The sequence below is a fragment of the Erythrolamprus reginae genome, chromosome 7, assembly GCF_031021105.1.
Source record: "Erythrolamprus reginae isolate rEryReg1 chromosome 7, rEryReg1.hap1, whole genome shotgun sequence".
Taxonomy (NCBI): Eukaryota; Metazoa; Chordata; class Lepidosauria; order Squamata; family Dipsadidae; genus Erythrolamprus; species Erythrolamprus reginae.
Window position 1 is genome coordinate 38,415,654 of NC_091956.1, and position 12,201 is coordinate 38,427,854.

The window sequence follows — 12,201 nt, forward strand, 5'->3', positions numbered from 1 at the left end:
GAGAATATAGAAATTTAGCCTCCCTCCTGAACAAAAAGGAAATAACATTTAGATGGATTACTCCAGAGGGGATGATGGTAAAAATAGAAGGAAGGAGAGTAAAAGTCGACAATGCGGAAAAAGCACAAGAGACATACGAACGAATAACTGCCCTAGACTCTGAATTAGAAAGTGGAGATAGACTAGAATCAAGCAAGGAAGAGGATATAGAAACAGACGGACAAATAGACAGAAAGCAAGGACCAGAGGAAACAGAGAGAGGAAAGGAGAAGGAAGAAGGGGCTAAGACTAGATCACAAACGGCAGCGGCAGCAGATAAACAAAACTAGCTTTCTTGCTTTAACTTTTTTCCTCCCTAGGAGGAATACTTAACTAAATGCTTTCAGATATCAAACTGATTTCAATAAATATAAATGACCTTAATAACAATTGTAAGAGAAAAAAGGTCTTTTCCAAACTCCTAAACCAGAAACTACAGATAATATGTTTGCAAGAAGTGCATATCAAATTAGCACATAAGAAATTCTTAGAATATACAAAATTAGGGGAATTACATGCTTCATTAGACGAAAATGAAAAAAAAAAGGGGAGTGGCCACATATGTGAAGAAAGAACTAAAACCAAAAGAAATTAAAACAGATCCCAAAGGAAGATATACAATGACGGAAATTGAAATATTAGGGGGGAAAATATTACTGGTGAACATATACGCCCCGAATCAAGAGTTAAAACAATTTTATAAAAATATACATCAAATTTTGCTTGAAACTAACTATATAAACATTTGTATGGTAGGAGATTACAACGGAATTGTAGACCCAAAAATGGACCACAAAACAGGGGAAAAAAGTAAACTGAAAAGACCTACATTACCAAATACGTTTAATAAAATGACTGAAGAATTAGATTTAACAGATATGTGGAGATTGAGACATCCAAAAGACAAACAATTTACTTTCCACTCTGGACCACACAACTCACTATCAAGAATAGATGGTTTGGCTAAGCAAAAGATTACATTAATCAATAAAATCCCTGGAAATAGAACCTAACACGTGGGCAGATCATAATCCGATTACTATAATTTGGCAAGGAACAAAAAAAGATTATAAGAGATGGTCATTGAACACAAATTTATTACACGATGAGAAATATATAAAGATGATTAACAGAGAAATAAAATTATTTTTAGAAGAAAATAAGAAACAACCCACTACAACACAAATACTGTGGGACACACTAAAGGCATACACGAGAGGAATAACAATATCATATGCAGCCAAAAAATCAAAGGAAGAAAGAGCAGAACACAATTACCACACAAATAGAATAGTAAATTTGGAAAAAATCCTCCAACAAGACCCCACAAATAATCAAACAATAAACTTACTAAGAGAAGCTAAATACAAAATAAACACTTTAGAACAACAAGAACTTGCCAAAGATATAAAATATTCAAAACAAAAACACTTTGAATCGGCCAACAAACCGGGCAGATGGCTTTCGCAAAAAATTAAAAAAGCGAGAAGCGATAAACTAATCTATCACTTAGAAGATAAAAACGGAATATTACAATACGATGAACAGCAGAAAAAAGAAATAGTGAAAGATTATTATCAAAATTTATATAAAGAGGAATCAGTAGAAAGTACAAAAATTGCCAAATATATAAATGAGAATAATATACTAAAGATAGAAGAGCCAGACAAACAACTTTTAAACATGAAAATAACTTTACAGGAAATTCAATTGGCCTTAAAAAAACAAAAAAATAATAAAACACCAGGACCAGACGGACTTCCAGGAGAATTTTATAAACATAATAAAGAATTATTCGAACCTATATTATTAGAAACTTACAATGAAATCCTGGAACAAGCTAAAATCCCGAATACTTGGAGGGAATCATACATCACAATGATACCTAAGGAAGGCCTGGATAAACAAAAAATAAGAAACTACAGACCAATATCCTTACTAAACGCGGATTACAAGATTTTTATGGCAATTCTCTCAGAAAGATTAAAAAATATATTAAATAAAATAATCAGCCCAGACCAAAACGGATTCCTACCTAATAGACAAATCTCAAATTGCACAAGGACAGTTCTAGATATCATAGAATACTGTGAAGCTCATCCAGGAGAACAAGTAGCCCTTGCATTCCTGGACGCACAAAAAGCTTTTGATAGCGTCAACTGGCAATACTTAATAGCTGTAATCAGAGAACTAAAACTGGGAACCAAATTCGAAAATATCATTAAAAATACTTATACAACACAATCAGCCAGAGCGATAATCAATAATGACATGACCGAACTAATTTCAATAGAAAAAGGGGTAAGACAGGGATGCCCAATGTCCCCTTTGTTATACATATTAACCCAGGAAATACTACTAAACAAAATTCGACTAAATAATGAAATAAAAGGAATTAAGATAAAAGACGAAGAGTACAAATTACAGGCATACGCAGACGATATTGTACTTTTCTTAGAAGATCCTATAAGTTCTGGCCCAGAACTAATTAGAGAAATAGAAATTTGTGGGGAACTCTCAGGACTAAAAATTAATAAGCAAAAAACGATGCTTATGACAAAAAATATGACTACAAAACAAATTAAAAACTTGGAAGAAATTACAAATCTACAAACTACAAAAAAAATTAAATACTTAGGACTAATATTATCAAATAAAATTTCATCTCTCAAAAAAGATAACTATAACAAACTCATACAAGAAACTAATAAAAACTTAGAAAAATGGAAGGATTTGCAACTATCCATGTTAGGTAGAATCGCTGTGATAAAAATGGACATTTTACCCAAATTCCTCTACCTTTTTCAAACTGCCCCTATTAATATCGAACAAAAAATTTTCAAAGACATTAATAAAACTTTTTCAAAATTCATTTGGCAAAATAAAAAACCCAGAATTCAATTCAGATACCTCCAAGACACCAAAAACAGAGGAGGATTAGGACTCCCCGATTTGAAACAGTATTACACCGCAGCGTGCCTAACATGGCTAAAAGAGTGGATGAATCTCACTAATAAAAGAATACTGGTACTTGAGGGCCATGATCTACAGATGGGGTGGCACGCCTATTTATGGAGAGATGATAAACAAAAACAAACTGCCTTTAATAAACACATGATAAGAAAATCTCTCCTTAAAACCTGGTATGAGACTAAAAGAAAATTTTATAACAAAATTCCTAGATGGCTATCTACTATGGAAGCCATAGTATATCCAAATTTGATAGACCCAACCAAGACCATAAAATATAAAGATATCTTACACCCAAATGGAGAACTTAAAACTAAACAAGAATTGGAATTACAAAACTATAGGTTGGACGAGTGGACATATATACAAATAAAATCCAGATATAATAAGGATAAACAAACACCAGGTATAGCAAATTCCACCCAAACTCTGGACAAGATCTTAACAGGAAATGTGGAAAAACAGATAACCAAACTGTACCAGATTTTATTAGAACAGGAGAAAGAAAAAGAGATGATTAAAAATCCAATGGTAGCCTGGGAGAAAAATATACAAAGGGAAATCCATATAGCAGAATGGGAGAAAACATGGAATACAATAACTAAAATCACCGTATCATCAGCCTATAAAGAAAACTATTACAAATTATTTTACAGGTGGTATCTACCACCGGCAAGACTTGCCAAAATTTACCCAGCACTACAAAACGTATGCTGGAAATGCAATAAAGAAAAAGGAACTTTCTTACATATGTGGTGGTCCTGCTCTAAAATTCAAAAAATTTGGGAAACAATTTACAAATGGTTAAAGGAAATTACAAAGGAGGAAATAGAGTACTCACCGGAGGGGATGCTCCTTGGAATTTGGAAAAAATCATACTCTAAACAAACCCTTTTTTTATTGACTCACATAAACACAGCTACAAGAATTGCAATAGCGCAAACATGGAAGAACGAACAGACTCCCAATGTAAATTTAATAATAGACAAGATATATACATGTGCAGAAATGGACGAGATGACAAACCTACTTAAGGGAAACAGAATCAATGAAACTAAAAGCATGTGGAACAATTGGCACGAGTGGATTCAAAGGAAAAGATTTGTATAATTCTATACAAAATAGCAGTACAAACCTTAAAAAAAATGAAAATACCATTTGAATGTTTTTACCATGTTTTGCATTGCATAGTATTAAGTTAATATTATCTATATAACAACTGTAACCGGTAAAAAAGTTGGATAAGACCTTTAAACTGTATAAACAAATTGTGATATATGTATCTATAAAACAATAAAAAGATTTGGGGGGGGGGAAAGGATTTTATATTTTACTATTGCAGTACATTCTGAGTTCTATGGCATAAGTAACTATTTTTATGCTAAAAAATAGTTCAAAAGCAATATTTGTGCTTAAAAATCTTTAAAAAGAAATATTTCTATACAATTTGTAGGTGTCTGGAACGGATTGATTGTATTTACACACAATTCAATGTGGAAATTAGGTTTGGGTCACAACCAAATCGGGTTGCGACCAAAGTTTTGGAACATTTATAATGACCAGAGGTTCTATTGCATGTGGGGGGTGGGGGTGGAGAGGTTTGGAATGTTGGACCCATCATCCTGTGGGATCCAAGGTCATCTCTGCAGATGCTGACCAGAGACATGAGAGACACCAGAACACCTAAATATGAAATAATTATACTCTATTATACGTCTATATTAACAAAACCTTGTAAATCTGAAGCTTCAAGTCTCCTATTGTCTCTTTATAGCCTGATCAGTTCAGGAATTTTTCTCTGACATTAGCCAACTATAGATTCCTTTCTCCCCACTCTTGTCTGATAGTTTCCTAGGTAACATCTCATTCCTATTTCCTTCAAGGTTGTTCTCACGTATTGTTACATCAGCTGTATCTTCCTTCTAGTGCCGCCCTCTTTGAAGATGCCTGAAAATATGCAACCACGGTTTCTTGAGGAGGAAGGTTTCTACACAGGAGAATGTCCTGTTGTGTCATTGTCCAACCGGAATATCATGGAGAATAGGATACTCAAGCAGGAACAGGTATGGTCCCTCATGCAGATGCTGTTTGCTATAATAATTTATCTTCCTTAAATGGTTCAGTTGCTGATGTTTCAAGTAAGCCTGGGAACTTTATTTTTAACAGTTTCTGTAACAGACCATACAATTTAAAGAAGTTGGAAATATGCATAAGAAACAAACTGTTTGGCCAATTCAGGACAAAATAATTGCAACATTTGGGTGAAGCCCAGTTTAAAGTAAATGAAGCATGGGTCTAGTATGACTCATGGTATCCAGGTCAGTGTGGATGGGTGGGTGTGGATAAACAGATGATCAGCGACACAGCTGACACTACATGACTGGGTGGTGTAGGCAAGTGGGTGTGGTGCCACTGACTCAGCACCTCCAGGTGACTGTGGCTGAGTCAATGGGACCAAATGGGTGCAGATGAGTGCATGTGGCTGGATTAGCACAGAAGAAGTTGCACTGGCTTCTTGAATGTGGGGACAACGCCTCCCTGAATTACGGCAGCCAAGTGAGTCCACACGCTGGCATGCAGACACCCTATTCCATGTTTGCGGACTTTTATCTGCATCCATGTTGGGAAGTTGCCAGTCATGCCCAGATTTGGCAAGAAGGACACCTCCTTTGGCATACTGTGTGCATACATGCACACACACACAGATGCAGATAGAAATACCATTCTTATTTGCATCCATGTTGAGAAGCTTCCAGTCATGGCCAGACATGGGGAGAAGAACCTCTTCTTTGGCATGCTGTGCGCACATGCATACACACCATTCTGAGTTTGAGAACTTTTATAAACTGTTTTCCTTCCCTACCTTGATTAGCAGTACCTCCCTTTGCAAACTCCAGACCAAAACTTAAATGCCCTGTGATGGCTCTCAGCTATTCCCTTCTGTCCATGATCTGCATCTTACTGCCAATTTGTGATGCTAGAATGAGGCAAGTCACGAAGCTCAAAATTGTGTGTGTGAGTGTGCATATGTCATGCGGGCACATGCGTGCTTGGCTGCTGGCAATTTGGAGAGGTGAGGAGCTGGTGGGATGCTGAATTACACATTCAGTTAGCCGGTGCAATTTATTTCGTGTCAACCCAGCCATGCCTACACATTGCACACACCTGGCCATATGCAAACAACATTCCCATCTGGCAATGCCCGCAGGCTCCACCAACCCAGCTGCACCCACCCGGCCATGGCCACCTGTATATGTCCAGCTGACCACTGTGAGTTGTCCATTCTAGCGAAGCACTCAACTAATAGGGGTGAATGCTAGGATCACTTATGTACAGATCAGCAGAATGGAAATGTGAACACAGAGAGAAATCCAAATTTCTATCCTTTAATGAGTTTTCAAATTAGTCATTTTATTCTTCCATAGGGATAGTATTGGGGAGAGCTTGAGAGCAAGGACTTGGCCATTATGCTATTGGAGGCTTGAAAACTTTGGGGAGAGAAATAATAATAATGATGATGATGATGATGATGATGATGATGATAATAATAATAATAATAATAACTGCAGCAGCAGCAGCAGCAACAACAACAACAATAATAATGTTATGCTGGGCTTCACGTTACAAGCTCCCAATTATGTCCAAAGTAGAAATTTAAACACACACATTTGTAAAGTAAACAAAGTTGGTTTATGAAAAGGAAAATACTGTCCAAAACGTACTTTTAATCAGCCAAAGTGCTCTCCCACACACAAGCCTTGAATGCTGTGAAAAACATAAAACAAAAGCAAAGCAGATAAAAAGCAGCTGTGAAGATGTCACAGCCACCCCCTTCAAGAGTTCTCATGCTTAAACTTAACTGTGAATTAGTTCAAGAGTCCTGTAAAATCCTGAAACAGTTCAGAGTCCTTGTACAATCCAGACATAAAAAAATAGTTCCCTCTCTTTCTCCAAATGGATAAACGCCCATGCAAAGAGGCAACAACGCTGGCAATTTATCAGCAGCCCCATTAGCCTAATTACTCTAGCCACAGGTGTTCTCCCTTATTTCCTGTAATATTTGCGCAGTTGTTCCTTCCATGACATCAACCTGTGTCTGCAAACATCTATGAATGCCTCCTCTTCTGAACCTAACGATGATAATGATGATGATGGTTCACTAATGGGGTAATTAGCAAATGGGCTGCCTGTAATTACCTCCTCCGTTGATCCTACTTCACTAGAATCTTCCCCTGACACAGACGCTTCGCTGTCGGAAGCTGTTGGCAGTAAAACTGGCCTCTGATAATGTGAGGATTCTCTCACATCAACCCCCACAGTCCTTGGAGCAGGAGCTGGCCCAGAGCCAACCACAAATAATAATAATAATAATAATAATAATAATAATAATAATAATAATAATAATATATTAGATTTGTATGCTGCCCCTCTCTGAGGACTCGGGGCGAAAGGATCCTTCAGAATCTGAGTCTTTCCCATCTTAGCCCATCCCAATGCATGCTCTACAGTCCTTTCATTCTTTGGCTATTTCCCAAGGTGTGAGATGCCTCACTATAGAAAAATTCCAAGAATTCTAGGGCATAAAAATCCGGCTTCAGTCCTGTATGTCTGGGGTTTAATTATTCTCAAGTGAGGGATTTATACATAAAATTTTCAAAATTATTGCCATTACTTCAATGTTTCCAAAACCTTTGGAACTAGTGGGACCATTGCCATTTTACGAGCATGTCCTTAGGGACCTCAAAAGATGTCTGCCTAGGTACGGAATGGGACTTTTCACCTCCTCCTGTTGGCCGCACCTGATTGGTTTCCAGTCTTCTGTCCTAGCCTCTCCCATAACAGCTGCTTAGTCACAAGTCTTTTCTGAATGGGCACAAAACCCCATTCACCCCAGGCTTCGGGGAGCACAGGACACTTTGCCACCAGCCAATCAAAGTAGCAAGCAATGCCTTGCCTTCCACCACCACCTCCAACTCAGCAAGTTTTTAATTCTGGCCCTGGGCTCTGGTTGCTGCTGCTTAATGCCAGGTCGGTGGTAAATAAAGCTCTCCTCATCCGGGATTTGATCCTGGATGAAGAGGCCAACCTGGCATATGTAACTGAAACCTGGCTGGGCCCGGAGGGAGGAGTTCCTCTCTCTGAAATTTGCCCAGCCAGGATTCAGATATGGCATCAACCTCGACCCCAGGGAAGTGGGGGAATGGCTATTATAGCCAGGGAGAATCTTTGCCTACATAGACTTGTTGCTCCAGAGATTGCGGGTTGCGAGTCCCTCTTGGTGAAGTTGGATTTAGGGGTTCAGGTGGGCTTATTTCTCACATGCCTGCCTCCCAGCTACGTGTCACAAGCCCTGCCTGTGCTACTCGAGGAGGTAGCCGGGTTGGCGGTGGAGTTCCCCAGACTTATTGTCTTGGGGGACTTTAACCTGCCATCACTCGGCGAAACGTCTGGACTGGCACAGGAGTTCATGGCCACCATGACAGCCATGGACCTGACTCAAGTAATACAGGGTCCGACTCATGAGGGGGGACATGCACCCGACATGTTATTCCTCTCTGAGCAATTGAGTAATGGTCTGAGACTAAGGGGCTTAGAAGCGTTGCCTTTGTCATGGTCAGACCATTTTCTAATACGGCTTGACTTCCTGGCTCCAATCCTTCCCTGCAGGGAGGCGGAACCAATTAAGTTGTTCCACCCCAGATGCCTGATAGACCTTTCAGAAGGCGCTTGGGGTTATTCCAGATACACTCATCCACAGGTCAGTGGAGTCCCTTGCTGAGGCCTGGAACAAGGCTGCAGCGGGGGCCCTTGACCGGATTGCGCTGTTGCGACCTCTCCGCGGCACTAGACCACATAGAGCTCCATGGTTCAATGAGGAGCTCCGGGAGTTGAAACGCCAGAAGAGATGTCTAGAGAAGCGATGGAGGAAGAGTTAGTCTGAATCCGTCTGAACACTTGTAAGCTTTTATTAAGACTTACAAAGTGGTGCTCAAGGCGGCAAGATGCACGTATCATGCCGCCTTGATTGCATCAGCAGAATCCCACCTGGCCGCTCTGTTTAGGGTGACCCGCTCCCTTCTTAACCAGGGGGCAGTTGGGGAGCCCTTGCAGGGTAGTGCCGAGGATTTTAACACGTTTTTCGCTGATAAAATCGCTCGGATCCGGGCGGACCTTGATTCCAATTGGAGAACAGAGTCGACTGACAACGAGTCAGTTGAGGTGACTGGGACCCGTACTTGTCCACCTGTCTGGGAAGATCTGGTGACACCTGATGAAGTGGACAAGGCCATTGGAGCTGTGAGTTCCGCCACGTGTTTACTGGATCCGTGTCCCTCCTGGCTGGTCTCCACCAGAAGGAAGGTGATACGGAGCTGGGTCCATGAGATTGTCAACGCTTCTTTGGGGGTGGGGTCCTTTCTGGATCCCTACAAGGAGGCACTTGTGCGCCCCCTCCTCAAGAAGCCTTCCCTGGACCCAGGGCCACCGATAGACGGGTATTACTGGGAGCCCCGTACCGGGCCCGGTGAAATTGACCAATTAGAGGGCCCGCAAGACCGGGCCCTTTTGCGCATGTGCAAATTTGGCGCCAGAAGGCCGGGGCCCCTAATTGTTCAAAAAGTTGTGAGAAGAGGAAGCTGAGCTTCCTTCTTAGCGCCTTTCAAGTTTTCCGGCAACTGCAGCGCCCCGCCCGGCTGGAGCTTCCCTGGCGGCTGCAGCAGGTGAGCTTTGGGGCTCATGGTGGGGTAGGCGAAGGCGGCATGCTGGCCGGCCAGAGCCGGGATTGGATAAAGCAGAGGCGGGTAGATGGCTGGCAAGCCGCCGTGGGAGGCCGGCGGGGGCAGGTTGAGCAAGCCGGGCTTGGGGACAAAGGCGGCGGCGGGCAGGGGAACCAAGCCCGGCGGGGCGCAGGGCGAAGGCATCTCGGTGCGCAGGCAGGCGCCGGGGCTGCTGGCGGAGCTCTCCGGGGAGACGCTGGGCACCAGCCATGCCGGCTCCTCGGCCAGGAGAGCGTCAATGCGGAAGTTGTGGGCTTCTACATGCTGACTTCTGGGCTGCCGCTTCGGCCCTGCTTTGCGGGACCTTAACGCGGCTCTACCTTTTCCCGGGGCGGCGGCGTTGGGCGATGCAGCCGCTGCTCCAGCCCCTTCCTCGCAACTCACTCACACACACACACACACCTGCCCGATTGGCTGGGCGCGCCGCTGCCCCCCTCTTCTACAAGCCGCTACGGCGGGGTGGCTCCTCCTTTCCCTCCCCTCCCCTCCTCCGATTTGGGGCTGGTGGGAGGGTAGCAGCAGCGGAAGGGCGGCGCGCAGCGGGAGGGTGATGGCGGCGGCAGCGACAGTCGCAGCGAGTAGTAGGCCCCTCTCCCTCTCTCTTTCTCTCAGCAGTCGCAGGCAGCGGGTAGTAGCCGTGGGGCAGCGGCAGAGTGGTCAGCTGTGAGGCGGAGGCTGAGCTCTGGAACAGAGGCACTGACCGCAGCGGCTGGACAGCATTTACGGCGTCTAGCAACATGTCTAGCCGCCGCTGTCAGTGCTCCGTTACGGAGCTCCGCCTCACAGCTGACGACCTTGCCGCCGCCGAGAGAAAGAGAGAGGGAGAGAGGGGGAGAGAAAGAGATAGCAAGAGAGGGAGAGAGAGAAAGAGAGAGGGAGAGAGGGGGGGGAGAGAAAGAGATAGCAAGAGAGGGAGAGAGAGAAAGAGAGAGGGAGAGAGGAGAGAGAGAGGGAGAGGGAGAAAGAGAGAGGGAGAGAGGGGGGAGAGAAAGAGATAGCAAGAGAGGGAGAGAGAGAAAGAGAGAGGGAGAGAGGGGGGAGAGAAAGAGATAGCAAGAGAGGGAGAGAGAGAAAGAGAGAGGAGGGAGAAAGAGAGGGAGAAAGAGGGGGAGAGAGGGGGGAGAGAAAGAGATAGCAAGAGAGGGAGAGAGAGAAAGGGAGAGAGGAGGGAGGGAGGGAGGGAGAGAAAGAGAGAGAGAGGGAGAGAGGGGGAGAGAAAGAGATAGCAAGAGAGGGAGAGAGAGAAAGAGAGAGGGAGAGAGGAGGGGGAGAGAGAGAGGGATAGGGAGAAAGAGAGAGGGAGAGAGAGAGGGAGAGGGAGAAAGAGAGGGGGAGAAAGAGAGGGAGAGAGAGAAAGAGAGAGGGAGAGGGGGAAGAGATAGCAAGAGAGGGAGAGAGGGAAAGAGGGGGGAGAGAGGGGGGGAGAGAGAGAGAGAGGGAGAGAGAGAGAGGAGATAAAGGAAGAGGAGAGATAGAAAGGAAGAGAGAGAAAGAAAGAGGGATAGAAAGAGAGAGGGAGAGATGCTCAGTGAGCCTTTATTTGAAGTTGCCTTTCTTTCTTTCTTTCTTTCTCTCTTTCTTTCTTTTGCTCTCTTGCTCTTTCATTCTTTTTTCTTTCTATTGCTTTCTTTCTTTCTTTCTTTCTTTTGCTTTCTCTCCTTCCTTCCCTCCTTCCATTTCTTTCATTCCCCCTCTCTATTTTTATTTCTCTTTCATTTTCTTTCTTTCTTTCTCTCTTTCTTGCTTTCTTTCTTGCTCTTTTTCTTTCTCTCTTTTACCTTCCCTTCCTCTATTTCTTCTTTTCTTTCTCCTTCCTACCTTCTTCCCTCCCTCCCTTCCTTCAGTCCTTCCTCTCTTACTCTCCCCTTTCATAAGTTTCCTTGCTTCCTTCCTCTGTTCCTGTCCCTTCCCCCTTTCTTTCTTTCTTTCTTTCTTTCTTTCTTTCTTTCTTTCTTTCTTTCTTTCTTTCCTTCCTTCCTTTCCTCCCTCCATTTCTTTCTTTCCTTTTCCTTCCTCCCTTCTTTCCTCCCTCATTCCCTTCTTTCACTCCTTCCTCTCTTACTCTCCCCTTTCACCCCTCCCCAAAGAAGGTAAATTTCATACATAATTGGTATGTCGCAAAATAAAGTAGTTTTAAAATGGCGGGGGGGGGGGGCAGACACTTAGGCTGTATGGGGCCCCAAAATTCCTGATGGCAGCCCTGCCTGGACCCAGCCATTCTCAACAACTATCGGCCAGTCTCCAACCTTCCCTTTACGGGGAAGGTTGTTGAGAAGGTTGTGGCGCTTCAGCTCCAACGGTCCTTGGAAGAAGCTGATTATCTAAGTCCTCAGCAGTCAGGATTCACGCCCGGCTACAGCACAGAAACTGCTTTGGTCACGTTGATGGATGATCTCTGGCGGGCCCGGGACAGGGG

General features: G+C 43.3%; 1 protein-coding gene across 8 annotated transcripts in view; it reads left to right on the top strand.

Annotated features, from left to right (window-relative positions):
- Positions 1-12,201, top strand: part of CC2D2A (coiled-coil and C2 domain containing 2A) — a 445,922-nt gene that overhangs the window by 78,850 nt on the left and 354,871 nt on the right. For all 8 annotated transcript variants that reach the window (XM_070757365.1, XM_070757366.1, XM_070757359.1 and 5 more), the window contains one exon: positions 4,936-5,072. In XM_070757365.1, coding sequence (XP_070613466.1) covers positions 4,936-5,072 — 137 coding nt within the window. The remainder of the gene's footprint in view (positions 1-4,935; positions 5,073-12,201) is intronic.